This window comes from Myotis myotis, unplaced genomic scaffold, assembly GCF_014108235.1.
Source record: "Myotis myotis isolate mMyoMyo1 unplaced genomic scaffold, mMyoMyo1.p scaffold_m19_p_14, whole genome shotgun sequence".
Classification (NCBI taxonomy): domain Eukaryota; kingdom Metazoa; phylum Chordata; class Mammalia; order Chiroptera; family Vespertilionidae; genus Myotis; species Myotis myotis.
Genome location: NW_023416318.1, coordinates 13,529,338 through 13,557,056, shown reverse-complemented (window position 1 = coordinate 13,557,056; position 27,719 = coordinate 13,529,338). Strand labels below are relative to the sequence as shown.

The window sequence follows — 27,719 nt, the reverse complement described above, 5'->3', positions numbered from 1 at the left end:
TTAAATAGCAATTTTTCAAAAAAATAATGGGAATTTGTACTGTTTTCCCAACTTTGCTGTGAACCAAATTGTTCTAAAAAAAAAAAACAAACTTAATTTTTTTTAATAGGCAGAATAGGGAGCCTACAAAGGACATCCTTTGCTTCAGATACTAAATTTTCTGTCCCTTTCATCCCCACACTGGCCTTGATGTTCTGATGTTCTGGCTTTCCACCTGCCCACATCTGTAACATTAATACCAAGCCCCGTAATTCCATGCTCTATTTTGATTCCTTAAGCCTGGCCACTAATCCCCTAGCCTAGCCAGAGCCCCAGGAGAGGAGGTCAGACACCAGAATCCTACACAAACATGGGAGAATGAGTATAGATGCCAGCATGAAAGACAGGGATCAAGTAGCATCGCTGGCCGGCACAAGTGTCAAAGAAGAAAAGGTATTTGAAAGTCTGAAAGCAGCTCTGCAGTGCAGGGGAATGGGGGTAGGGGCCAGTCAGGCAAAATCAGGGGGAAGTAGTATGGAGTAAGTTGAAGAAAGAACCTATTGCACTTATAAAAATTCTAAGTGAAGTACTGTAATATGGTGGAAACCAGGTTTACAGTAAATGGAAGAGAAGCTACATTCTGTGAAAGGGTCAGGAGCAGAGTATGTGGAGATATGTGTCTAGGGATATCTAGAAGAGTCAGCTCATATCAGAGCAGTAATTTCAGGAGGCACAGTATAAGTTTAAAAGCTGGAGCAGCCAGGAACTTGGCTATCTCCTGAAAAGGACAGAGGGTCTACAAATGAGGAGAAAAAATAGTGAATAAAGCCTTTCCTTCTGTAAACCAAAGGCAGAGACAGATCCTGACAGATCTCTAGAGACTGTGCTCTTAACTTTCAACTTTCTGAGGATGAAAGATAATGTATTTGGTCTACGTGTTTTCCTGGTTACCCAAAGAAACGATACTGCCTAGGTCTTACGCAAGGCTGATTCATCACCAATTAGTCTATATCACAGCCTGCTGAGCCTTATGTCTCACGCATTCCCATACCAGACACTCTAGAAAGAAAACAACCTGGTGTGAGCTGTCAAAGTCCTCTCAGGTACCCGACCTCACCCTCTGGGGTAGGTTTCATTTCAAAACTGAAAGGGACTGAAGGGCTGGGGAAATCCAAAGATCAAGAGAGCCAGGAATAGGTGATTCCCAGTAAAACAGGATCCCAGGCAGGAACTCAAAACAGAAACCAGACCACGGATAAGGCACAGTTTATGGTATCTGTCTTCAAGCCTTCAGATGCCATTTTTATGTTTTCCAATATATGCAGTAAGGCATGGCCATGATTATCTAACTTCTGGTAACTAAATATCTAATTCTCCAAGTGTTCAATCAACTTCCTGGCTTTATTAAGTTTTAGAGCTTTGGGGTAGCTCCAATAACTGAGATACTAGGGAACTGGGGAATTTTGCAGTCCTTCAAATGGACCACATTTTAATTATAATTAATTTAATCATTTCTTCTTCCTTTGGCAAAATTCCTCTCTCACTAAAAAATTTCCAAGTTGTTCATAATGGCCCTCTCATTAGAGCAATATCCAATACAATGAAAGTCTAACTCACAAAGGAGGCTATTTGCTTGAGGTTCATTTTAACTAATTTAGTGACCTTGGGCTCAGTTTCCTCATCTATAAAATAAGGAATTAGAAACAGATGGAAGGAAAGCAATAAAGCTTATTTGAACTAAGAAAAGACTTAAGTCTTTAAGTCTAAAAGTTTCACCAAGTGGCAAGCAAGAGTTATTTTAAAAAGATACACACCTAAGGGTATCATGGCGAAACATAAAGCACGAAGAAAAATTTACAAACTTCCAAAAAGAGAGAACAGGTTATTACTTATAAAGAAAAAAGTATCCTATTGGCATAGGACTTTTCATTTGTATCACTAGAAACTGAAGACAGTAAAAAACTGCATACAGACTTTGTAGAGACTAGTACTATTCAAGAATGCTAAATCCAGAAGAGATATAATTTATATACCTGAAGGTTAAAAAAAACAAAACAAAACTGGATATATAATGACCTAGAAAGTATCACCCATGTCTCTTTTCTAAGAAAATCACTCAAAGAAGTATCCTAGTCAAATAAATATTTAAAATTGGAACAAAGCTGGAAAAGACAAAGTATACACAGATGTGTTTCCCCACCCCTCAAAAATATATTTTCATGAGGTTGTACCAGATGACTTCTGATGGCCTTTGGGAGTACAGGCAAAAACTGCCCTGTACACAACCGGCCCTGGCAGTCTGGGTTTGTGAGTCGTTCATCACCTAGTGGTTTGATGAAGTAAATGCAGTTTCATCAAGTGCCTGGATAAACCACCAGCCATTTTGTGAGCTCTGACTGTGTACATGGCAGAAACCTGATATCTTAGAGATTACGAGTAGGAGACTACCTCCAGACTCATATACAATTGTATAGAGTCAGCTCGTTATCCATTCATTCCCCCAAAGTGTGGGAAGGACCCACACTTTGTGCCTAACTAATCACAAGAAGCATAAATTTTATTGTAAGACTATACTTACAAAAGTAAGAGATAGAGATTGCTTCTGTGCCGACCAATCTGAATTGAATGCAAGTTTAGATGCTACAAGAAAACTGCAGTCCTGGCCTGTTTTTCTCAGTGGTTAGAGTACTAATCTGGGGACTGAAGGGTCATGGGTTCGATTCCTGGTCAAGGGCATATACTGGGTTACAGGTTCGCTCCCTGGTCAGGGTGCCTGAGGGAGGCAACCAATTGATGTGTCTCTCTCATAGATGTTTCTCTCTCTGCCCCTCCCTTCCACTCTCTCTCTCTAAAAAAAACAAAACAAAAACAAAAACAAAAAAACCTCTCAAAAAATATCCTAGGGCCCTAACCGATCTGCTCAATGGATAGAGCATCAGCTGGCGGACTGAAAGGTCCCAGGGTCGATTCCAGTCAAGGGCATGTACCTGGGTTGCGGGCACATTCCCAGTAGGGAGTGTGCAGGAGGCAGCTGATTGATGCTTCTCTCTCATCGATGTTTCTAACTCTCTACCCCGCTCCCTTCCTCTCTGTAAAAAAAATCAGTAAAATATATTTAAAAATAAATAAATAATATCCTAGGGTGAGGATTAAAAAAAATTTTTAAAAAGAAAATTGTAAATATGCTTTATAAATACGAAGAATGTCTTCCAACATTCACAAGACTGGCATGTGGTAGATTGTATTTCTTCTGTATGGTTCCAGGGGACAGGCCTAAAACGGATAAGTTATCTAATTAGATTACAATTCAAAACAAGAAATAATTTCCTACCAATGAGAGCTATACAACAATATAATGGGACTCCTCAAGAAGTGATGAGTTCCTCAGCAATGGAAGTATTCAAAAGGAACTTGGATGGTCATCTGTCAGGGAATGACAGAAAGCATTCCTGTAACTAACTGGATGGCAATCTGGAGACAAGGAGCTTGACTGTATTACTGCACAGGCCCTTTCCAACTCCAAGGGTCTATCATTCTAAATAGAACAAAAACAAAACAATACAATCAAACAAAACCCACTAATAAATAGAGTCCTCTCTCTGCTTTTTTTTTTCTAGCTCCAACCCGACATTATAACTTAGTGGATTTGATACCACTTTCCACTTGAGTAAATACAAAGTATTAACTCTATTTGCTTCACTTTCATTATCTGTAAATATACAAGTACCAATCTCATAATATAACTATGACGATTAAGTAACATAATACTTTGTAAAGTACTTTAAAAAGTGCCTATCACATAGAAAGAATATAAAACTAGCATCTTGAAAAGGAAAGTGGGCTGGTGAGGTAGGGGGTAGTTTGGAAAGTGAAACCTAAATGTGCTGCTTGTTTTAGTTATCTATACCCAATCCTCAACCAAAGCATTCCTGACTGTTGCTGGCCAGAGGCAATGTTCCCTTGGCAACCATCATCAAAAAAGAGATCAGACCTACCTTCTTCAGGAAGGCAGCTCACTCTCTGCCTAGAACTCTGGCATCTTCCCTGCACAAAGCAGACTCCCTAAAACCTCACAAATACCACTGCTTCAAAATCAAGAAGCTGAGCTACTATTACTCTCCTCATTTCATACGATCAATCAGAGAACATCAGAGGTAGGAGGGATCTGTCTCAGAGATGGTTCAGAGCGACACATCTGCTTAATGAATGTGGACAATATGGCTGAGAAAAGTGAAGTTCTGGACCAGGCAAGTTGGTGATAGGGTCAAGACAAGATCACCCCCCTCGACACAAGGGTTTGTAAAAAGATAAAAAAATAAATAAATAAATAAATAAATAAATAAATAAATAAATAAATAGACAAGATCACCCTGGCCAGTGTGGGTCAGTTGATTGAATATCATCCCATGCACCAAAAGGTCGCTGGTTCAATTCCAGGTCAGGACACATGCCCAGGTTGTGGGCTCGATCCCCAGTGGAGGGCGACCAGGAGCTAATGGATGTCTCTCTCTCTTTCTCCTTCTCCCTTCCTCTCTGTAAAATTAATAAAAATCATAATGAGGAGGAAGGTCACAGGCCCAACACTCAAAATCTTCCCATTTTTTCAATGGGAAAAACAACTGGTCCTACTAAGCCACCAGGCCCATACTTTACACAGGTAAGGGAGGAATGCGAGTAGAGTGCAGAGGTTAAAAGCATGGATGCTGGAGCCAGATTGCTTATTCAGATCCCAGCTGTACCACTTACTGTGTAATTTTATGCCAGTTTCCTAACCTCTCTCTGTTTCTATAAAATAGGGATAAGAGCAACTATTTGATAGCATTATTTTAAGGATTTGATGAGATAATCCATGTAAAATGCGTGGCATATAGAAAGTGTTCAACGTGTACATTGCTCTACTTTTCATCATTACCAGGTTTATTAAGAAGAGAAACAAATCATACTAACTAGAGAAACCAGACAAGCTTCTACCTCTAATCCAAAGAGCCCTGGGAAGGGCATAGGTGTTTATTCAGCTGTTTTCTGGCCAGGAAACACCCTATGGGTTAGTTATGGAGAAGACCATCAACCACCACTCATTCGTTTTTTTTGGATCTAGGTAAGAATCAACTCAAAGAATAACCAAGCACATGCTATGGTGATAAGATGCTTAAGATAACAAATAAAGATTAGTGAGGTCCAAACCCAAGCCTAGCTTTTACATCTATGTTTACCTCAGGTTGGACAAAATGCAGTTCTTATCCAGTCTCTTCCCCTAAACCAGCGGTTCTCAACCTGTGGGTCGCGACCCCTTTGGCAGTCGAACGACCCTTTCACAGGGGTTGCCTAAGACCATCCTGGTATCAGATATTTACATTACGATTCATAACAGTAGCAACATTACAGTTACGAAGTAGCAACGAAAATAATTTTATGGTTGGGTCACAACATGAGGAACTGTATTTAAAGGGCCAGAAGGTTGAGAACCACTGCCCTAAACCCATGAAGGTGGTGTAGTGTAATTGTTAAGAAAGAGTTCTGAAGTCTGGCTGCCTCGGAGCAAATCCCATCATTTATTTACTGTGTCACTTAGGCAAAAAAATCTTACCTCTCTCTAAGCTTTGTTTCTCCATCTGTTAAACGAGGATAACAATTATTTTAATTATGATAACAGCTGACATTTGGTGAGCATTTTCTATGTGCCAAGCACTATACTAAGCACTTTATATGGCTTACATTATTTTAATCATTACAACAATTTTATGAAGTACTATTATTACCCTCATTTTACAGATACAGCTGAGGAAAATAAAGTATTTTTCTTTTCTTATCCAAAGCCACATGGCTAGTTGCTGGCAAAGCTTGGCTCTGTGGATAGAGCATTGGCCTTTGGACCAAAGGGTCCTGGGTTCAATTCCGGTCAAGGGCATGTACCTCAGTTGCAGGTTCCTCCCTGGCCTGGGCCCTGGTCAGGACTCGTGCAGGAGGCAACCAATTGATGTGCTTCTCTCAAATCAATATTTCTCTATGTCTTTCCCTCTCTCTTCCACTTTCTCTAAAAATCAATGGAAAATATCCTTGCGTGAGTATTAAAAAAAAAAAAGCTGAAGAGTCATTGCAAGACGTCTGACCTCGAAGTCTATGTTCCTTACTCCTAACACTGTTCTACCTCTCATAGCACCAGCCTGATATAGTTGTTACGCTGTTAAAATAAGACAATCCACAAAATGTGCTTAGCACAGTGCCTGTTTCATCAAGGTTAGCCATTACTATTATTGCTATTATCATCATCATAGACTTCTTTGAACCTCTCTCAAATTCTACGGTCTCCAACTAAAAAAAAAGCCCTGGCCAGTTTGGCTCAATGGATGGAGTGTCTGCCTTCGGAATCAAGGGTCCCGGGTTCCATTCCGGTCAAGGGCATGTACCTTGGTTGCAGGCACATCCCCAGTGGGGGGTGTGCAAGGGGCAGCTGATCGATGTTTCTCTCTCATCGATGTTTCTGGCTCTCTATTCCTCTGCCTTCCTCTCTGTAAAATATCAATGAAATATATTTTTAAAAATAAATAAATAAAGGAAAATGGTTGTTTTCCTTTCTAGATACCAACTCACTGGGCAGCAAGGAGTGGGGTTCTAGCATTTCATTTCTCTCATGCAATATAGGGATAAGCATCTGAGTAGAGAGAAATATTTTCCATAAACAACTATTCTATAAAGCAATATATTAGTCTTTGTTTTCAAAAAGAAAAGCTTCATTGTTCTCATTAGAAAAGAAACATGCTTATTGAAATTATTTTCAAAATAAAGCAGAAATATACAGTACTTGCTTAAAAAAAATTATCTGTCCTTTACAATCTTCTCTTTTCATTCTCCTAGTCTCAAACCCATGTTATTTAGTCATTTAATCCTCACATTATCTCTTTTTGACAAGAGCAGAAACTGAGGCTCAAGACCAAACGGCTAATAAGTGGATAGTCAGGAATTCCGGAAAAGAATTTTCAGATATGGAAGAGGTAAAGATAGTAAACTCTTGCACTTATCCTGAGAGGAGGTGGCTATGACAGAAGGTTCTTAGGAGGTACCTAAAAATAACTAAGACTGATAATGGGATTTTTAAGAAACTCTTGCTATTAACAAGGCAAAACCAAACACAAACTGTAACCCAAAAGCCAGTAATGCCAGGTAGCTATCATCAATACTGCCCTCCAAGAGGCAGTGCAATTATTTTTTTTTGCATTTATTGTATTTTATTTCAATTGATTTAAAACTTATACCTAACCTTATTTTTCGAAAACTTTTAGCTTAACTTGTATATGTAAATTTACTTTTTCTGCTGTACATTTTATGAAAGGTAAATACAGACCAAATATTTCCAATGAAAATTTAGCACATTTTTTTCTTTCAGTTTCAGCAAATTATTAAGTCTGACAAAGCAGGACTTTGTCTCTGAAAATATTCATACTCTTGCACACCAGTCCTTACCTCCCCAATTCCAAAATGATGTATCACTTTATCCTGCTAGAAAACACAGTACTGTTTTGGTCAAAATAATCATTTTTTAGACTAAGAAACTTGAGGGCAGCCCTGGCCAGTGTGTCTGATGGTTGAGGACTGTCCATGCACCAAAAGGTCACTGGTTAGATTCCCAGTTAGGGCACATGCCCAAGTTTCGGACTTGATCCCCAATAGGGGGAAGGAGGGGCCAGAGGCAGTCGATTGTTTCTCTCATACATGGATGCTTCTCTCTCTCTCTCCCTCTTTCTCTCTCTCTCTCTAAAAAATCAATAAAACATTTTTTTCAAAAGAAAGAAACGTGAGGGCAGGAACACCATCTTATTCATACAGATTTCCTCTCCTTATCCCTCTATGTGGGCTCAATCTCCTGTGGAGGGCAAGCAGGAGGCAGTCGATCGATGATGTCTCTCTCTCATCGATGTTTCTCTCTCTCTCTCTTCTTCTCCTTTCTTCTCTCTCTAAAAAAATCAATTAGAATGTATTTTTAAAAAGAGCAAAGGAGGAAGAACATTTAGAACAGGGGTGGGCAAACTTTTTGACTCGAGGGTCACAATGGGTTCTTAAACTGGACCGGAGGGCCGGAACAAAAGCATGGATGGAGTGTTTGTGTGAACTAACATAAATTCAAAGTAAACATCATTACATAAAAGGGTACGGTCTTTTCTCTTTTTTTTAGTTTTATTCATTTCAAACGGGCCTATCCAGCCTGCGGGCCGTAGTTTGCCCACGGCTGGTTTAGAAACTATTCTAATAGTAGCAGAGGAAGTAGTGTGAAGTGTTCAATTGCTGAATGTATTATTTTCAAAGTACAGCTGACAGGACCTGCTGGTGTACTGGATGAAGAGGGTAAGAGAAAAAAACAAGTCAAGGGAGAGGTCACCATACATTCAATACAACTGAAACTGAGATGGGGATGAATTGCCAGAGATAGAGGTTTTAGAGGAGAAGTTCCAGAGTCCATTTTTTAAATACGTTAAGTTCAAGAAGCTATCAGATACCCAAGTGGAGGTATCCAGTAGGCACTAGGATATAAAAGCCTTGAGTTCAGGGGAAGACATTCAAGCTAGTAACACACACTTGAGAATTGTCAGGGTATAAATAGTATTTAGTCTTGAAATAAAGCACCTAGGAAATGAGCATAGACAGAGAAGGAATCCAAGGACTGATCTGAGTACTCCATCATTGGAGGCTGAAGAGTGAAGGGTGGGGGGTGGAGAGGGAGGTTGAAAAGGAGGAAGGATGGATGGTAAGGTAGGAGGAGAACCACTGAGTGGCATCCTGGAAGCCAAGTGAAACTAGTGTGCAAGGAGGGAGTGCCAAATGCTACTCAGAGGTCAAGAAAGAAGACAACTGAGAAATGATTACTGAATGATCTATGTGTTATTTTCTAAGCATGTTCTTCCCTACTATACAATATCACTTATCTTTTAATCCAAGGAAAATCCCAGTATTAGCCTATGAATACACATAAGGTTTCTGTTTAATGCAGATATATCCGTGTCTCATAAAAAAAAAAATCAATGCTCTTAATCTGGACACAACATATTTTACAGTGACTAATGTTGAACAAATGCTTTGTCTGGTTCAAGTAATTGTCTCTCTGAAACAAGGTCCCCAACTATATCTTGCTTGTGCTCAGGAGGCGAAATCAGATAATTCAGCTATTTAAAAGTATTTATTTTGTTCTGCCACAAAGTAGCAATTACTCTTCAACTCATTTCCCTGTTCCTTAATTCAAACATCCTAGCCAAGACCCTAAATTTCCACATACTCCTTTAAAAACAAAGCAGAACACAATCAAATTCAAAACTTGGATGAGAAAGAGATATGTTGTGCTCTCACCTTCTTTCTTTTACTGCACAGAAGGTTAACAATCATTTGCTAACTCAAAAGCTGTGATTTACATTTTGTCCTTACACTAAGACAGGAAATAAAATTTCTGGTGTCTTAATCTTAAAAAAGAATTACTGCTACAAAATAAGGACTTTAACTCTGTGCTCTACCAAGTAAAGTCTCAATAATCTACATTTCTGAAGCAGAACAATCATCACCAATAACTGGATCATGCAAACATCGTTCATGCCTTCCTAAAATGGCTATAACTTCTGAAGGAACTCTGCCTGTAATACCCTTCCCTGCCCTCCACCTTGCAATTTGCCAACTTGGGACTCAGCCTGAATGTTAACTTCTCTAGGCAGCCTAGATCCCTGGGTCCCCTCCAAAACTGCATCAAGGTTCCTCGCTGAGCCCAGAGCACCCTCTGCTTACTCATATCCTAACACTTTAACACTCTGAACTGTAAATCTACTGACTAGTCTATCTCCTTCTCCAGACCATAAGCATCTTGAAGGCAAGGACAGGATCTCATTCATTTGAATATCCTTAGTGTTTGGGATATATCAAACGATCAGTGTTTATTGAATGAATAAAATGAAATTTGACCTGGAATACCTTATGTTGATTTTGTAGCACATTTTTCCTTAATAAACTAATTGAACTGATGCTGATATTAAAATTACTGGCACCTAATCACATCCTCAGCTGATAACAAAAACAAAAATATTTTCCCCACCTGATACTGGAAATAAAAAATTAAAAGAGATTTCCTGCTCAAGATCAGCTCAAGAAGGAGTTATTATACCAGCTGCTCTTCCTGGTTCAAGACAGCAGCCTATGCTTCCTACAATACAGGAGGGGCTAATGCATCTCTGGACTGTTCTTGTCACCTCCCTTCCACCAATCCTGTATTCTCCTCTTTTCTGCCCTATTATTTTCTCTTTCCTTTTCTTACCTTTCTTTCCTTTCTCACTTTTGATACTTAGCATTTGCTAATTATCTGTTCTCATTTTCCCTTTAACTTTTTTCTGTACTCCCTTCTCCATGCCTTATTTCAGAGTGACCCTGGAGAATCCATGGGCATTGCTTTGCCCAACTGGGAGAACTTAGGCCAGGATGTTGCTGTATCTCCTCATCACTTCTGTAAGGCACACCAACATATCTCTTCTGTTTCTGAGGAAACAAGTACCGACCCTATAACAGCAATGCAGGGTCACCAGCAAATAAAGTCAAATTGTTACTATCCACACAAAGTGGGAATGACGTTTCTAGGCTGCACTCTGAAAGTAATGAGAGAAAAGGACTTTTAACTTAAGATAATTTTAAATAAAAGAGAAATGGAAAGCTAAGTGTGAAAAGGGAAGAGAAAAAGAAACCATGTAACCATGTTTTTTTTAAAAAAAAATGCTGGTGTGTTGGTAGGGCAAACTGAAAAAGCTGCAGTATACTTACTGGGCCAGGTAGTTCAGGAAAAAAATGTAATCCCTGCCTCCTGGGAATCCAAGAGTCTTACTGAGTAGGAATCATGCCCACCACTCCCCAAACCCATAAATGTAAACATTAGAAAATGAGAAGAAAGAGATTCTCTTAAACCAAAGGAGTCAGAAACCTAACATAAGTGGATTGGATATTCTGAAACAGAAAAATAAAGACTGAATGGAAAGCTTTCCGAGTTTAAAATAAAGGTATTCCATGTATCAAAGTCAGTGTCACAAACATGAGAAGCGAAAGAAAGGAACAATCCACAACTAGGAGTCAAGAGGCTCAGCTCAGGTCCTACTAAGCTGTGTAAACTTGAGCAGGTCACTTCACTACTCTGATCCAGAAATGGATCTTCCATAAAATAGGTAGAATAATATCTTTCTGGAAACATTGCCTGTGATGATTAAATAAATAATGTGATATCACTTGGAAAGGTTTTGTGTAATAAGAAGTCAATGTGAGGTAAGAGGAAGCAAAAATCCTTCCTCTGAATGGAGTATAAATCCTATGGTTCAATTTCCAGAGTCTAAGCCTGATTCACCTGCTCAGCCTCATTAAACCCCTTAACCAACCTGCGTCATTCAAGTGGGAGGAGAAGAGTCCTGTGTGAGGCTCCAGAGGTGGGGTGGTGACTAGTCAGTTGCTCCATTATCTCAGTGGCTTCATCTGTAAAATGGGTGGTGTCTGAAGAAGTGAATAGTCCAGCGCCCTTTCTGCCAGATCTCAGGATCACCAGAGGTACCTGTGGCCCGTACAACACATTATCAATACCAAAACATATTACAACTTAATAAACAGCCAAATGTAGGCTATTCTTGGGAGGAGGTATAAGACTCTGGAGGAAGTGGGCAGATTAAGAACTAGTAAAGTGAGGAGGTAGATAGAGTCCTGAAGGTAAGAAATTAAGAGAATATATCAAGCATAAAAGACTTAAGATAGGCAGTCTTGTGAATAAAGACCCAATGGATAAAATTTTCCTTAGGGAAAATAAACAGGTGGCAGATGAATCATGATTAATTCTTGATTATATGTATTTTAGTCCTTTTGTTGTCTCTTAAGCTTTTAACATTTACTAATATTTTTAATTCCCTAATCAACTATCTCCCTACAACAGTGATGGCGAACCTATGACACGCGTGTCAGAGGTGACACGTGAACTCATTTTTTTGGTTGATTTTTCTTTGTTAAATGGCATTTAATTATATAAAATAAATGTCAAAAATATAAATCTTTCTTTTACTATGGTTGCAAATATCAAAAAATTTCTGTATGTGACACAGCACCAGAGTTAAGTTCGGGTTTTTCAGAATGCTGACACGCCAAGCTCAAAAGGTTCGCCATCACTGCCCTACAAGATAAGGCCCTCTATAGAGAACAGTATGGGAGTTACGTATTCAGCTCTGGGCCCAGATTGCCTAGCTTGAAATCCTTGCTTTACCAGCTATGTGACCTTCTTGGACGAAATCCTTCAGCTCTCTGTACCTCTGTGAAAAGGAAGTAACATCACTCCCACCTCAGGATGGAACCCTGCTTAGGCACCCATTTGTTGCTGGGCCCACAAGCTATTTATTACATTGAACTCAGGAGGTTTTGTGGGAATTATATATGTACATTAATCATACCCGTAACACCTAATAACGGGTTTTCCATCACTTTAGTTTTGATGTGCCCCTATTTTTTTATTTTTAATCCTCACCGGAGGATATTTTTCCACTGATTTTTTAGAGAGAATGGGAGAGGGAAAGACAGAAAGAAATACTGATGTGAGAGAAACACGTTGATTGGTTGTCTCCTGCACTTGCCCTGACCAGGGCCCCGGCTGGGGAGGAGCCTGCAACCGAGGTACATGCCCTTGATTGGAACTGAACCCGGGACCCTTCAGTCCGAAAGCTGACACTCTATCCACTGAGCCAAACAGGTGAGGGCTACTAGCATGTACCCCTATTTTTAACATAAAGGCAAAAATAAAAATCACCAGAGTAGCCCTGACCAGTGTGCTCAGTGGTTGGAGCATCAGCCTGAGCACCGAGGGGTTGGGGTTGGCTCCCTGCCCTGATTGGAGTCAATGTGTCTCTCACACGGATGTCCCTCTCTCCCTTTCCCTCTCCCTCTCTCCCTCCCTCTGAGAATGCAATGGAAAAAATATCCTCTGGTGAGGGTTAACAAAACAAACAAAAATCACCAGGCAGTGTGGCTCAGTGGTTCAGTCTCCAGTCAGGACACATGCCCGGGTTGAGGGGCTTGATCCCAGTACGGGGCATGCAGGAGGCAGCCGATAGATGATGTCTCTCTCCCTTCCTCTCTCTCTAAACATCAATAAAACATATTTTTAAAAAATCACCCGGATATATTGCATGTCGTAAAGGATACGTACCATTTTACAAAAATGCTGTTTCTGTTATATACACGGTACATAGGTGTCTGTGATTATGTAAAACGTATTCCTCACAGCGGTGGGCTTCTGAAAGTGGGGAGCTCTGAATTCACACCCCATGGAGCTTCCACGGGCACGGAGCGAGCCTGGGCGCTACTCCCCTGCTGCTGCCGGGCAGGGGTCTGTCTGCCGGGCTGGGCCGGGGCCAGGGGAGCGCCCCGCACTCCGAGAGGCTGGCGACGGCTGCGTGGGAGCAAGCAGAGGCGCTGCTCCGTGCCGGGCGCCCACGCGCGGGGCCTGCTGGGGCACAGGTGTGGCCGGCCACAGGCTATTCACGACCCCGCACGGGGGGGGGGGGGGGCGCCGCCGACGGCACTGTGTCTAACTGTCACGCTCTGTCAGTATTTGCGGAGGAACGGGGGCCTGGCGCCGGTGTACAACTGTCCGTCTGTACCTGGTTGGGGTGGGGAAGGCGGAGTCACAGCCACTGGAGCCGAAGGAAGCGAGTGAGTCAGAGAGAAGCTGCTGCTCCCTGGAGCCGGGCGGACTCACGGCTGCCGAGCCTCCCTCCGGGCGGCTGAGTCACCCCCTCGCGGCCTCCCCCGGCACCTCGTCCGAAACAACCCGGAACCACGGGAACCCCCAAACGCGTGCAAACGGGGGGGGGGGGCAACTCCCCACCAAAAGGTCACCTGCGGGGATCCCTTTAAACGACTAGCCCACCTGGACGTTCAACTAGAGCTTAAATTCTGAAATTCTAACGGACAGAAACACGTGGCGATGTGCTCACCCATAAGAAATAAGGAGGTCTGGGTTCCATCCTTGACACTGTGACCTTGAGTTAACCACGTCATCTCCCTGTGCCTAAGGGAATTCATCTGCTAAAAAAGAGAGAGAGAACGGTCACACCACCTACCTCGGAGGATCGGGGGAAATGAGATGTTGGCAGTACAATGCCTCGCACAGCCCGAGCTCTGGCCCAGGCACAGTAAATGCCTGTCCTTGTACTAAGCGTGACCCCCAGGGGCAACTGAGGGTCACTGTCCGACTCGCCGGCGGGAAAAACCACCGGCCGCCCGGCCGCCCCGGGGACACGGTGTTTCACGGACCGACGGGGCCATTCCCCGGCCTCCCCTCGGCGGCGGGGGCCGGGGGGCAGCCGTGCCCGCCCCGCTCCCTAAGGCAGCGACCCCCAATGCTTTGTTACTGGGGCTCCCGTGACCCAGGGGCCCAGCCCCCACTGGGACTGAATTTAAACTGAGCGGCAGCCTCGGTTTCATGCCTACATTTTAGTTCCAATCCCCGGTTCCAAATAACGAGAGAACGGCATTAAAGGTCGCCCCCCGCCCCGCCCGCCCCGGTGTGGACCACCCTGTGGGGGCGTCGGGGGGGTCAGAGGGCTCGCGGAGCGGGGCAGGCGCCACCACAGGCGCGGAGGGTGGGAGGAGGGCGACGGGGGCGCGTTCGAGAGCTTTCGCGCGAACCCCAATTTCTCGTTGGCGACGAACCCGGACCACGTGCGGCCATTTTGTGTGGAGGAAAAATGGCGGCCACCCCCGTGGGGATGGAGGGCGGGGGGGGGGGGCAGAGAGTCAGCCGTTAGCCGCCTTCCCTGAGGGGCCCTGAGGCACTTTGCGCCCACAGCCTTCCCCGCCTGGCTTGGCTGAAGGGAAGGGCCAGGGGCCGAAACCATGACGGGCGCCCCGCAGCCACAGCCGCCTTGCTTCGGCGGAAGGAACGTGCTGCAGCGCCTGCGGCAGGAAAAGCCGCCCAAGATGGCGGCCCGGCGGGGGCCGCCCCCGGAAAGCGCGGGGCGCGGCGGCTGCACCAAGCGGGGCAAGGGCGGCCTGGCCGCAGCGGGAGCCTAAGCCGTGCGGGGAAAGCTGCAGGAGCGCCCCCAAAGCACTGCCCGGCACCCCCAAGAGGCACACCATTGTCTTAAGCAGCTGAGGGGGCTGCCACAACTAAAGCGCCACCGGGGCGGGAGGTGGGGTTTCTGCGGGCTTAACCGAAAGAACTTGCAAAATGCAAACAAAGCATTATGTAAATGGACGCCATGCTTTCAGGGCCACGTTTCTAGCACTTCCCAGAAACCACGAACAGCGCCGCAACTTGGGCGGCGGCCGGGGGTGGGTTTCGGTCTTTCTCCTCACCGGCCACACGGCCGCGGCCTAGGCCGGGGCGGCGGCTGGCGCCCGGCGCCCAGACGCCGGGGACGAAGGAGTCCCACGTGCCCGCCCGCGCGCCCGCCCCAAGCCTCGCCTCGCCTCCCCTCCCCCCCGGAAGGCCGCGCGGCCCCTCCCGTCCCCCCCACACCCTCGCGCACGCGCCGTGGACGCCTCACGCGCCCGTTTTAAATCCGCGGCGTCCCCGCTGCCGCCTGCAGTCACCGCCAGGCCTGCCCTCGTTCCTCCTGGCCCAAACGCGTTTTGCAGGGAGGCAAAATAATGTGTCGCCCCCATCCACAACACTAACATTTCCAAACCTCTGCCAGTGCCACCAGGGTTAACAAAATAAATATTTTGTTTTAAAAATTTGCCGGACTCAGAGTGTCTGCCCATCGGAGCTTTATAGTCAAGGCTAGGTTGTTAAAGGATTTTTGTAAAACTACCATCTGCAGGTTGGCGCAATCTTGTGACCTAAAAAAGACGGGTCCTCATTTTTTTTTCAAGGGGTCCTGCGCAGCAAGCACTTCCGGGGTCAGAGGGTACGCGAGGTTGAAAGCGGGCTTCCCGCCCCGCCCAGACCGCCGAGGCTGCCGCCGGAGTCGCCACCGCCGCGCCCTCGCCCACCCGCCTGCCCGCCGCTCCCGGCCCCGCTCGCCCCCTCCGCCGCCGCCGCTCGCCCCTGCGACGACGCCGCGGCCTCCCGCCCGCGCCCGCTCGCTCCCGCGGCCCTCGCTCGCCTCGCGCCGGCAGTTTTGGGCCTACACCTCCCCTCCCCCCCCGCCAGCCACCAAAGACTTGACCACGTAACGAGCCCAACTCCCCCGAACGCCGCCCGCCGCTCGCCATGGATGCCGGTGTGACTGAAAGTGGACTAAATGTGACTCTCACCATTCGGCTGCTTATGCACGGAAAGGAAGTGGGCAGCATCATCGGGAAGAAAGGGGAGTCGGTTAAGAGGATCCGCGAGGAGAGTGGCGCGCGGATCAACATCTCGGAGGGGAATTGCCCGGAGAGAATCATCACTCTGACCGGCCCCACCAATGCCATCTTTAAGGCCTTCGCTATGATCATCGATAAGCTGGAGGAAGATATCAACAGCTCCATGACCAACAGCACGGCGGCCAGCCGGCCCCCGGTCACCCTGCGGCTGGTGGTGCCGGCCACCCAGTGCGGCTCCCTGATTGGGAAAGGCGGCTGTAAGATCAAAGAGATCCGCGAGAGCACCGGGGCCCAGGTCCAGGTGGCGGGGGATATGCTGCCCAACTCCACCGAGCGGGCCATCACCATCGCTGGCGTGCCGCAGTCCGTCACCGAGTGTGTCAAGCAGATCTGCCTGGTCATGCTGGAGACGCTCTCCCAGTCTCCGCAAGGGAGAGTCATGACCATTCCGTACCAGCCCATGCCGGCCAGCTCTCCGGTCATCTGCGCGGGCGGCCAAGATCGGTGCAGCGACGCTGCGGGCTACCCGCACGCCACCCATGACCTGGAGGGACCACCGCTAGACGCCTACTCGATTCAAGGACAACACACCATTTCTCCGCTCGATCTGGCCAAGCTGAACCAGGTGGCAAGACAACAGTCCCACTTTGCCATGATGCACGGCGGGACCGGATTCGCCGGGATTGACTCCAGCTCTCCGGAGGTGAAAGGCTATTGGGCAAGTTTGGATGCATCTACTCAAACCACCCATGAACTCACCATTCCAAATAACTTAATTGGCTGCATCATCGGGCGCCAGGGCGCCAACATTAATGAGATCCGCCAGATGTCCGGGGCCCAGATCAAAATTGCCAACCCAGTGGAAGGCTCCTCTGGTAGGCAGGTTACTATCACTGGTTCTGCTGCCAGTATTAGTCTGGCCCAGTATCTAATCAATGCCAGGCTTTCCTCTGAGAAGGGCATGGGGTGCAGCTAGAACGGTGTAGGTCCACTCATAACCTCTTTCTGCTGTTTTTCCCATGATCCAAATGTGTAATTTCTGGTCAGTGATTCCAGGTTTTAAATAATTTGTAAGTGTTCAGTTTCTACACAACTTTATCATCCGCTAAGAATTTAAAAATCACATTCTCTGTTCAGCTGTTAATGCTGGGATCCATATTTAGTTTTATAAGCTTTTCCCTGTTTTTAGTTTTGTTTTTGGGTTTTTGGCTCATGAATTTTATTTCTGTTTGTCAAAAAGAAATGTAAGAGTGGAATGTTAAGAAATTTCAGTTTAGTTCTGTAATGTCAAGAATTTAAAAATTAAAAAGTGGATTGGTTAAAAAAAATGCTTCCTATTTGAAAAAGCTGGGAACTGCGATCTTAAACTCTTTGTTGGTGCATTTTTTTTCCCCTTCCCTTTTAGTGTTAGGCATTTGCAGGGAGAAACGTGGGCCCGTCCTCGGTATTCTCTCAAGCCCTTTGCATCTCATTGGTAAGATTCCATTTCCTCTCCCTCCCAACAAAGGAACACTGCAGGTTGGGCCTGCTTTGGGGTATTTGCAGAGACATAGGGTCTCGCTCGGAGAGTAACATCCCTCCCTCCACCCAAGTTCCAGAGCGGCCTCTGCCCATTTCTCTGATAGAAAACGTGCTTTCTCGGATGGAGAAGCATGCCCACTCGTTAGGACCTCTGAATGGCCCTGTGTCCTGGCCTAACCAGCCCCCATCCCCACCCCCAATCTCACTGGAAAACTCTTAGCCAGGAACAAAAAAATGTTCTGAGGTGGGAGGAGCCCCAGGGGACCCGGAGGGGGCGGGGGCTGGGGAGGAAGGGAGAGGCTGAGGTGGGGGGAAGGGAAGGGAAGGGGGCAAGGGTGGGTTTGAGGGTTTGGAAGGGCATTTGCTAGAGGGTGGTTGGCGGTAGGGATAGAAGGGTCTTGGTTGGGCCGCAGGACTGAATGAATGGGGGATGGTACCAGTGGGGCACACGTGGCAAGCAGGCACCTGTGGCAAGCAGCCTGTCAGAGGATGTTATTACACCTGCCAAGTGGCGTATCCAGAAACAAAAGAGGCCTAGCTCCTAATTCTTCAGCTGTGTGCAATATTTAGAGAAATCATTGTACCAGGAAATAATCCTGCCTAAATGGGGCAGTCTCGAAGGCAGGAATGTAGACTGAGCCATTGGCTAAGTCCTAAGAATGACCTCGGTGTTAAACATGTGGATTCTTGGTTCCTGCCCCAAATTTAGGCTGCATTTTTAAAACTCCAAAAGGTTCTTGGATTTGAGAGCCACTGGTTCTCTTCACGAGTGAATTAGGAAAATCCTGCTGTGAAGGCTCATACCCACATCAGCCGGTGGGACCAGGCTGGCCTGATGAGAGAAGAAAAATGATCATTAGGCAAAGATACACTAGAAACAACACGACAAGACAGTAGACGATTAAGTGCCAAATTGTAGCTCAAACCCCAGGCACCGTGGGCGATCACTAACAGGAAGAATAATTCTGACGGGAGGAGAACTTTATCCATGATAAGTATCTGTTGAGACTTATTCTCTACAGGGCATCGGCTCCTTTTTTCCTGAGGTACAGACCTGGCTCTGAGAGTCCCTGGAGGTAAGATTGGGGTCTCCCATATACTTCACATCCTCTCTGGCGTCCGGCACACAGTCACTGAAAGAAGCCCACATTCTGGAGTTAAACCTGAGTTCAAATTTTGAGTTCTGCTTCTTGTGGCCTTGGGCACATTACTCCACCTCAGTATAAAATGGTGGTAAAAGTACTCATCTGGGCTTGTGGGGAAAAGAAAATAAGAGCATGTATTTAAAGCAAAAGAGCACTCACAACACAGTAAACTTACATATGCTTTAGATTGCAAAAAGCCCACTTCTGCCCACAACATATTTGGGCACAGAAGAAAGATTAGAAGGTAGGGAACAAAGCAGTGTACACTAAATAAGCTAAGACAGTTGGGCTGAGGGGCCAAGACAGGTAAAGGAGTGCCTACTGAAGACCCAGAAATGGGTTAAGTGTCTCCTGAAAATAATAAACACAAATTAAGTTTGCATAAGGTAAGGAAGGAATGGATCACTAGGCTGACCCCTCAAACACCAAGGCAAGTCATTTGTGAGGAGTCCCTGAAACTGGCCGGGTTTAACGGATTTGATTGAACATCTATGTACAAAATGAACTATAACTTGATGCTTTGGTATAATTGGAAGATAGATAGCAGCTCACTGTAGTTAGAGTATGGTAGGTGGTAAATGGAGGGAGAGGCGGTGGAGGAAGCCATTAAATCTTGAGGCTAAATTATAAACAGCCTTGAGTGCCAAAATAAAGGGTTTGAGCTTTATCCTAAAACCCAGTGATCTCCAAACATTTTCTTTAAATGTACCCCTTCAGTAACAGGTCTTCAACATATATCCTTAGTACATATTTTGAGTACTTATAAATTATATATATGTATACTAGTCATGCTTATTTATAAACCATATACAAACATTAAATGAAAATATATCAGAAAAACACAAAAACTTAAGTGTAAGTAGTTAAGGTAAAAAACAAATTGAAGTCCAGCTGGCATGGCTCAGTGTTGAGCGTCAACCTATGAACCAGGAGGTCACGGTTCGATTCCTGGTCAGGCCACATGCCCAGGTTGCGGACTCAGTCCCCAGTGCAGGGGGAGGATGCAGGAGACAGCTGATCGATGACTCTCATCATTGATGTTTCCATCTCTCCCTCTCCCTTCCTCTCTGAAGTCAATAAAAATATATTTTATATATACATATATATTTTTAAAAACACAAACAAATTGAAATCTAATTTCTAATAGTTCTTTGTACCCCTTCCCTCTGGTCATTTTAGAGACCATTTGAAGGGAATACTGGGGAAAACAATTTCAATGTCATAGGTATCCTTGGGGAGTAGAATTTCAGAAGAGTGATGGGGAAGCCAAATTGTACCAAGACAGAAGGCACTGGGGTGAGGCAGTGGAGACAGGATTGTAGCTGGCTCAAAACTTGGTAGTGCAAAGGAAAGAAAGAAATAGACAACTTGAAGGGGAAGAATTGGAGAAAAGGGGTTTGGGGGGTTTTATTATTTTTAAAGGAACCTCACTAAAGGTAGGTCATAGGGAATCAATAGCAGGCTGAAAAAAGCTGGAGTTAAAGGACTGGATAGAAGAGGGACTTGCAGCAGTACATGTCAGATGCCAGGCCAATTTAACTATTAGAAGGTAATTCACTTTGTCCCCACAGGATTCCTCTCCTCTCTCTTCGGGGCAGCTTGAGTATATCCTGTCCTCTTTTGTATTAAGGACTGGAAATCCTTAATCCAAAGAGCTGCTGTGTTTCAGCCCCATTCTTATCACCAGCTGTTAGGCCACAGCCACTGCCAGTCAGGAGTGTATAATAATTTCTCTAAACATTAGCAAGCACCTGTTGTGCCGTAGCCACAGGAGTTTTATCGCCCACCCCAATCCCCAGGCCCCTCGCTTCACTCGACCTATACCACCACCACAGGCCCTACCCCAGGGAGCAGTTTGGGCAATGAATCTTATGTTCGCCTCTAGAATGGCTACTTACTCTCTGTCAACCGGAGAGTAAACTGTTTGCCCAGAGCTTGAGGTCCGTGAGTCGAATCCACCTCATCCCCTGCTACTCTTGGCTGCCCCACGTAGTAGTGAGCCGCACACTGTCCAGCATCTCCGGGCCTGTCCCTCCTGCCAATGAGACAGCACTCAGCCAGACATATAAATAGGCAGTCACAACCAGAGAAGGCTCTGCTGCCAAGTCTCTGGCCACCTAGCCTGGCCTGGGCACCTGTGGGGCCTTCCTAAAATTCCAATCTGACCACATCACTCCACCGCTTAAAGGCCATCAAGTCCCACCTCTACCCATGGTCTACAAAAGAAAACGCACACTTCTCAGCACAGCTCACAGATACCTTCAGGATCTGTTCCCAGCAGCCTCCGCGGTACAAGGCCTCCCATACAGAATGACTTGTAGCAGTGGTTCTCAACCTTCCTAATGCCGCGACCCTTTAATACAGTTCCTCATGTTGTGGTGACCCCCAACCATAAAATTCTTTTCGTTGCTACTTCATAACTGTAATGTTGCTACTGTTACGAATCGTAATGTAAATATCTGATATGCAGGAGGTATTTAGGCGACCCCTGTGAAAGGGTCGTTCGACCCCCAAAGGGGTCGCGACCCACAGGTTGAGAACTGCTGATTCCCAAAGTCATTCTGTTTGGCAATTCTTGCACTTGGGAAATAATCGTTCCTTGGTCATTCTGAGACTGGCTGCCCTCTTCTTCGTTACCTGCCTGGGGTCCTGGGGCTCCTGCTCTTGAGCACCACCATTCAGCAGGGAAAATGGCACTGCTGAGGAGCAGGAGACTCAGGAGTCCTACCTCTGACATCAACTTCGGGGGTGACCGTGGAGAAGCCGCTCCCCCTATCTGGGTCTTAGTCCTCCATCCGAGAAGAGGGGATAAGATAGTACCCACAGTTCTCTGGCTGCCATTGGAAATAATGCTGCCTTTGTGGGTGCCCATCCCTGCTTCTGCCTCCTGCCACAAGGCTGGCTTCTGACACATAGATCTTTCATAAACACTCTGAGAGAAACGGAAGTTAAAAAACCAGCAGCAACAAGCCCCAGCTTGGCATTTTGGGTAACTACTCACGAGGGCTTGATTGAGGAGGAAGCAAAAAGAAAGGAACTGTCAAAGAATGTTGCTGTGAACATTTTTGAAGGTGCTGCCACCTTTCAACTCCATGGGGAAGAGGAGAGGGCAGGAGGGGGGAAAGCAAAGGGGGCATGCCAGGGAGTTACACGGAAGCAGAGTTAGCCCCCCGAGCAGACCCAAGCCTCCTCCCTCTCCTTCCCCTGCTCTCAGGCCCTAACAATGGGACTCTGTGAGAGGGCTCTGACCCCCGAATGTCCGGTAGACCTGTGTCTACTGAAGTAGAGAGAGGGTGACTGTAGCTGCCCCACTTCTCCTTCCAGGACTCCAGACATCTGCCGCCAGGCTGAGTACCCCTTGGTAGGGAGCTGAGGCAGCTGTACTGCAGTGATAGCAAACCCTACCCAATTGGTCACTGAGGTGGTGGAAGACATCAAATTAGTTATCCCTAAGCAGGGACCCACTATGAGGAGATACAGACACACCTTACCTGTACTTTCATTTGTTAGTTCGCCTCTACTTCAGAAAGCATTTTCAGGGCTTGCTCAAAAGACCTTCTCCTGCCCTGTTCGGTGTGGCTCAGTGGGTTGACGCGTCACCCTGTACATCAAAAGGTGGTGGTTTGATCCCTGGTCAGGGTGCGTAAGGGACCAATAGATGTTTCTCTTTCTCTCTCTCTCTCTCTCTCTCTCTCTCTCTCTCTCTCTCTCTCTCTCTGTTTCTCTCTCTCTCCTTCTCCCTCTGAAAATCAATTTTTAAAAAAGATAAATAAAAATATATATAATTAAACTCATGCTTAAAAAAAAACAACCTTCTCCCACTGGCTCCTGATCGGACCTTAGTGAGGTTAGTTGTAATCATTTCCCAGCCTGGAACCTGGAACCTGAGCAGGTCCAAAGCAACATCCTCAGGACTGGCTAACATTTATCAAATTCTTACTATGTGCAAACCACTGTTCCAAGAATTTTAAATGAATTAACTCACTGAATCTATAGAACCCTATGAGATAGATATTATTGTGATGCCACTTTACAGGTGAGAAAACTAAGGCACACAGCAATGAGGTGACTTGTCCAAGGTCAGAGCAGCTGCTCCCTGGTGGTCAGTGTGCATCATAGCGACTGGTCAAGCGGTCAATGCTTATCATATTAGGCTTATCTATATAAAGGTATGTTTTTATTGATTTGAGAGAGAGGGGAAGGAAGAGGGAGAGAGAGAGAGAAACATCAATGACAGAAATATCAACCCCACTGGGGTTTGAGCTCACAACCCAGGCATGTGCCCTAACCAGGAATTGAACTGGCAACCTCTAGGTTCATGAAAAGACACTCAACCAACTGAACCACACTGGCCAGGGTTAAAATTCATCATTTTAGAGTGTAGAATTTAGTGGGTTTTGGTATAATCACAACGTTGTGCAATCATCACCACTATCTTGTGCCAGACATTTTCATCACCTCAAAAAGGAACCCACACCCATTACTAGTCACTCCTCACTACTCACCATTACCCCAGTCCCTGGCACTATGATTTGCTTATTCTGACATTTCATATAAACAGACTTACATAGGCTGTGACCTTTTGTGTCTGGTTTCATTCACTTAGCATAGTGTTTTCAAGATTCATCCATTTTGTAGCATGTATCACTACTTTATTTCTTTTCATGGCTGAATATATTCCATTGTATAATTCTACCACCTTTTGTTTATCCATTCACCAGTAGATGGACATGGGGTTATTTCCACTTTGGGGAATTATGGACAATGCTGTTTTGAAGTTTTTATGTCAACCTATGGTTTCTTGGGTATATACCTAGAAGTGGAATTGCTGGGTCATATGATTGCTCTATGCTTAACTTTTTGAGAAACTACCAAATTGTTTTCCCAGTGGCTGCACCATTTTACATTCCTACCAGCAGTGTATGAGGATTCCAATTTTTCCACATTCTTGCCCAGGCTTGTCAGTTTCCTTTTTTTTTTTTTTTTTTTGCAGTCACCCAAGTGGGCATGAAGTGGTACCTCATTGTGATTTTGATTTGCATTTCCCTAACGATTTGCGTTTTCTTTATTGAGTATTTTATTTGGAGGAATGTCTACTCCAATATTTTGCTGATTTTAAACATTGAGTTATTTGTTTTTTTATTATTTATTTGTAAGAGTTCTTTATATATTCAGAATCTTACCTGATAGATGACTGTAAATATTGTCTGCTATTCCGTGGGTTGCCTCTTAACTTTCTTAATAATGCCCTTTGAAGCACAAAAGTTTTTAATTTTGATAAAGCTTACCTATTTTTTCTTTTATTGTTGTGCTTTTGGTGTCATATTTAAGAAACCATTGATTAATCCATTACTAATGTTTCCCTTCCTAAGCGTTTTATGGTTCTATGTCTTACACTATAAAACTCTTAAAAAAAAAAAAAAAACTCTTAAAACAAAACAAGTATAAATCTTCATGACCTTGGATTTAGGTATTTGAGTTAATTCCTTTTTTTAAAAAAAAATCATATATGAGCATTTATTCCAAAACTGCTGGCAGTACGGGAAAGCAACAGGTCATCCACAAAATGCTCTACACCCCCCAAAAGCCAGCTGCTTATACTGGGTAGGACAAAGTTTACATGGGGAAGTAGGCATTACAGGCTGGGGAGGTGGGCAATGAGGGCTGGGTGGGACTCCATTGTTTGGGCAACACAATTGTTAATCTTTCCATGATATTAGGCAGGTCTTGAATGAGAATGGACCTTATTCCAAGGTTGACTGCCAGGCCCAAGGTTGACTCCCAAGTCCCCAGGACATACAACTCCCAGCCAGGTTAGACTGTCCTTTCTCCATTGCAGGCTTTGTCCCAGGCCCTAGTCAGAGCAAGTGCATTAATTCTTGAGTTAATTCTTGTGTATTTGGTCTGAGTAGGGCTCCAAATTCATTCTTTTGCATGTAGATATCCAGTTGTCCCATCACCATTTATTGAAAAAACTATTTTTTCATTATATCCTATTTTTTAACTTAATAAATCGTGAACATTTTCACTATAATAAATAATATTTTGCAGTAGTATTTTTTATTGGCTGTATGTACTCCATTCCACTGATATAATTTATTTAACCAATCTCCTATTTACAGACATTGAAGTTGTTTTTACATTTTGCTGTCTTAAATCATACAGTGGTGAAATATTTACAAAAATATCTTGAGATACATTTCTGATTATTTTCTTAGGACAAATTATTAAAAAGAAGAAAGGCTGGATTAAAGGCTAGCTCCGTTTTCAAGGCTTTAGATGCATATTATTACTTAGCTTGCAAGCAGCGGTCTTCAAACTTTCCCTTAACACTCTTAAAAATTATTGAGGTTTTAAAGGGCTTTTGTTTGTGTGGGTAATTTATATTCATTTTAACTATCTTAGAATTAAAGCATAGAGGAATTTTAAACATTTATATATTAATTTATTTAAAATGACCAATGAAACCATTAACTGCTAACATAAGAAATACATATATTTTTAAAAATATATTTTTTTATTGATGTCAGAGAGGGAGAGAGAGAGAAACATCAATGATAAGAGAGAATCATTGATCGGCTGCCTCCTGCACACCCCCTAGAGGGGATCGAGCCGGCAACCAGGGCATGTGCCCTTGACCAAAATTGAACCCGGGACCCTTCAGTCCACAGGCCAATGCTCTATCCACTGAGCCAAACCAGCTAGGGCTAAGTAATATATTTTTATTAAAAACAACAATTTTCCAAAACAAAAAATATTTAGTGAGAAAATTGGCAGTTTTTTGTTTGTTGTTTTTATTTATTTATTTTTGCAAAGCTCTTTAATGTCTGGCTTAATAGAATATGCTGGAGTTTTGTCTCTGTTTCTGCATCAATCTGCTGGGAGACTACACATCATCTAGTCTCTGGAAAACTGTGCCCTAGCTAGTGAGAGAATGAGAATGACAAGGGCAAACATCTTAGTATAATCATGAAAATAGTTTTGCCCTCTCAAACCAGTCTCGAGAAACCCTAGGGGTGGGTCTCTGACCACTCTTTGAGAAATGCTGCTCAATAGAAAGATTTTACCAAACTACACGATCACCACTGTGCCCTTTTCCCTGCATCTTCTTCAACACTGGGCATGATATACTCTTTTTAACATTTGCTAATTTGTTCAGCGAAAAGCAGGCTCTCTGTGATTTTAATTTGCATTCTATAATTTCTAATACTATGGAACCTTTTTCATGATTTTTGTAATTTATGTTTTTCTTTTATGAATTGCCTCTTTGTATCATTTGCACATTTTCTTCCTGGGATGGGCATCTTAATGATTGTAAGAGTACGTTTTATATTCAGGGTATTAGCGCTTTGTCATGAATGTTGCATATATTTTTTATGTACACAAGGAGTTTTTTTGTTTTGTTTTTTTAATTAATTTTTCAGATTTAAAAATTTTCTTAATTTTTAAAATTGATTTTTAGAGAGGAAGGGAGATAGATAGAAACACTGATTAGAGAGGACAATCATTAATCGGCTGCCTCCTGCACTCACCCCCACTGGAGATCAAGCTTGCAATCCGGGCTTGTGTCCTGCCTGGGAATGGAACCAGTGACCTCTTGGTTCCTGGGTCGACATTCAATAGTTGAGCCACACCGGCTAGACTACAAGCGGTTTTTATTATTATTGTTTTTATACAGGCAAACCTATCAGTATTTTTAATGGTTTCATCCTTTCCTTTCCCCTAACCCACATTCAAATATGTAAATTGTCCTCTAATTTAATTTCCCACCAGCAGTGTGTGAATGTTCCTGCTTGGCCTAGGAAGGCATCAGGAGACATCTGATTAGCACTTTCATAGTATTAATAAAATCTTACCTTTTTTATATTTTTATTGATTTCAGAGAGAAAAGGAGAGGGAGAGAGATAGAAACATCAATGATGAGAATTACTGATCCACTGCCTCCTATACACACACACCCCCTCCCTGGTTTGGGGATTGAGCCCGAAACCAGGGTATGTGTCCTTGACCGGGAATCAAACCTGGGACCCTTCAGTCCGCAGGCTAATGTTCTAGCCACTGGACCAAACTGCCTAGGGCTCCATTGCCGGAAGCCGGTCCATCCTTGCTGCTTGACACAGTCGCTGCAGGAAAGAAACATCTGCACAGCATATGTTTCAAGGGACCTGGCGTATATAGCATACTGTTCTTAATATGTTTGCTCCCCTTAGCACTGTGTGTTTTAACCAAGGTCACCTCTCTGAGAAAGGTTGTTTCCCCAGGTAGGAATTTTTCCCTGAAGTCAGGGAGGGGATGAAACTCCTTAACTAAGTGCCAGGCGGGTAGTTAATCACTACAAACAATCATGCTTAAGCTACATAATCTTTACTCCCTGGAATGGAGATAAGAAACGCCATAACCTTTGTAATAGAAATTGACAGGATTAAAATCAACTGGGATAAATACGGATGTAACAAGACAATAAACAGCAGAACTTCGCTGGAGATCCAGACCAGAACTTGGCTGGAGATCCTGGCTAGGCTGCTGATCAACTGAACGCTGTCTCCTTGTCCTTCCTTCTTCGCCGACTCCATCCACACCTTTGGGGACCCCTGGACCTGCTGGGGTTGGACTCCGGCACTCCATTGATTTTTAGAGAGAATGGGAGAGGGAAAGGCAGAGAAAAATCGATGTGAGAGAAACACATTGATTGGTTGCCTCCTGAACGCTCCCCGACCAGGACCTGGACCTGAGAAGAGCCTACAACTGAGGTATATGCCCTTAACGGGAATCAAACCTTGG

At 44.4% G+C, this 27,719-nt stretch overlaps 1 protein-coding gene and 1 long non-coding RNA gene across 5 annotated transcripts in view; one reads left to right on the top strand and one right to left on the bottom strand.

Moving 5' to 3' along the window:
* LOC118668898 overlaps window positions 1-14,685 on the bottom strand; it is a 56,974-nt gene extending 42,289 nt beyond the window's left edge. For 3 of the 4 annotated variants that reach the window (XR_004971796.1, XR_004971794.1, XR_004971795.1), the window contains exons 1-3: window positions 14,650-14,672; window positions 13,956-14,046; window positions 11,364-11,533 (exon numbers count right to left, since the gene is read on the bottom strand). This is a non-coding gene — a long non-coding RNA (uncharacterized LOC118668898). Of the gene's footprint in view, window positions 1-11,363; window positions 11,534-13,955; window positions 14,047-14,649 lie in introns of all 4 variants that reach the window. The other variant, XR_004971793.1, reaches the window with a different exon arrangement.
* Window positions 14,686-15,992: 1,307 nt separating this feature from the next.
* On the top strand, window positions 15,993-17,600 carry PCBP1 (poly(rC) binding protein 1). The gene has a single exon (XM_036334239.1). It carries the CDS (start codon window positions 16,178-16,180, stop codon window positions 17,246-17,248), a length of 1,071 nt encoding a protein of 356 aa, XP_036190132.1. The 5' UTR covers window positions 15,993-16,177; the 3' UTR covers window positions 17,249-17,600.
* The last annotated feature ends 10,119 nt before the right edge of the window (window positions 17,601-27,719 follow it).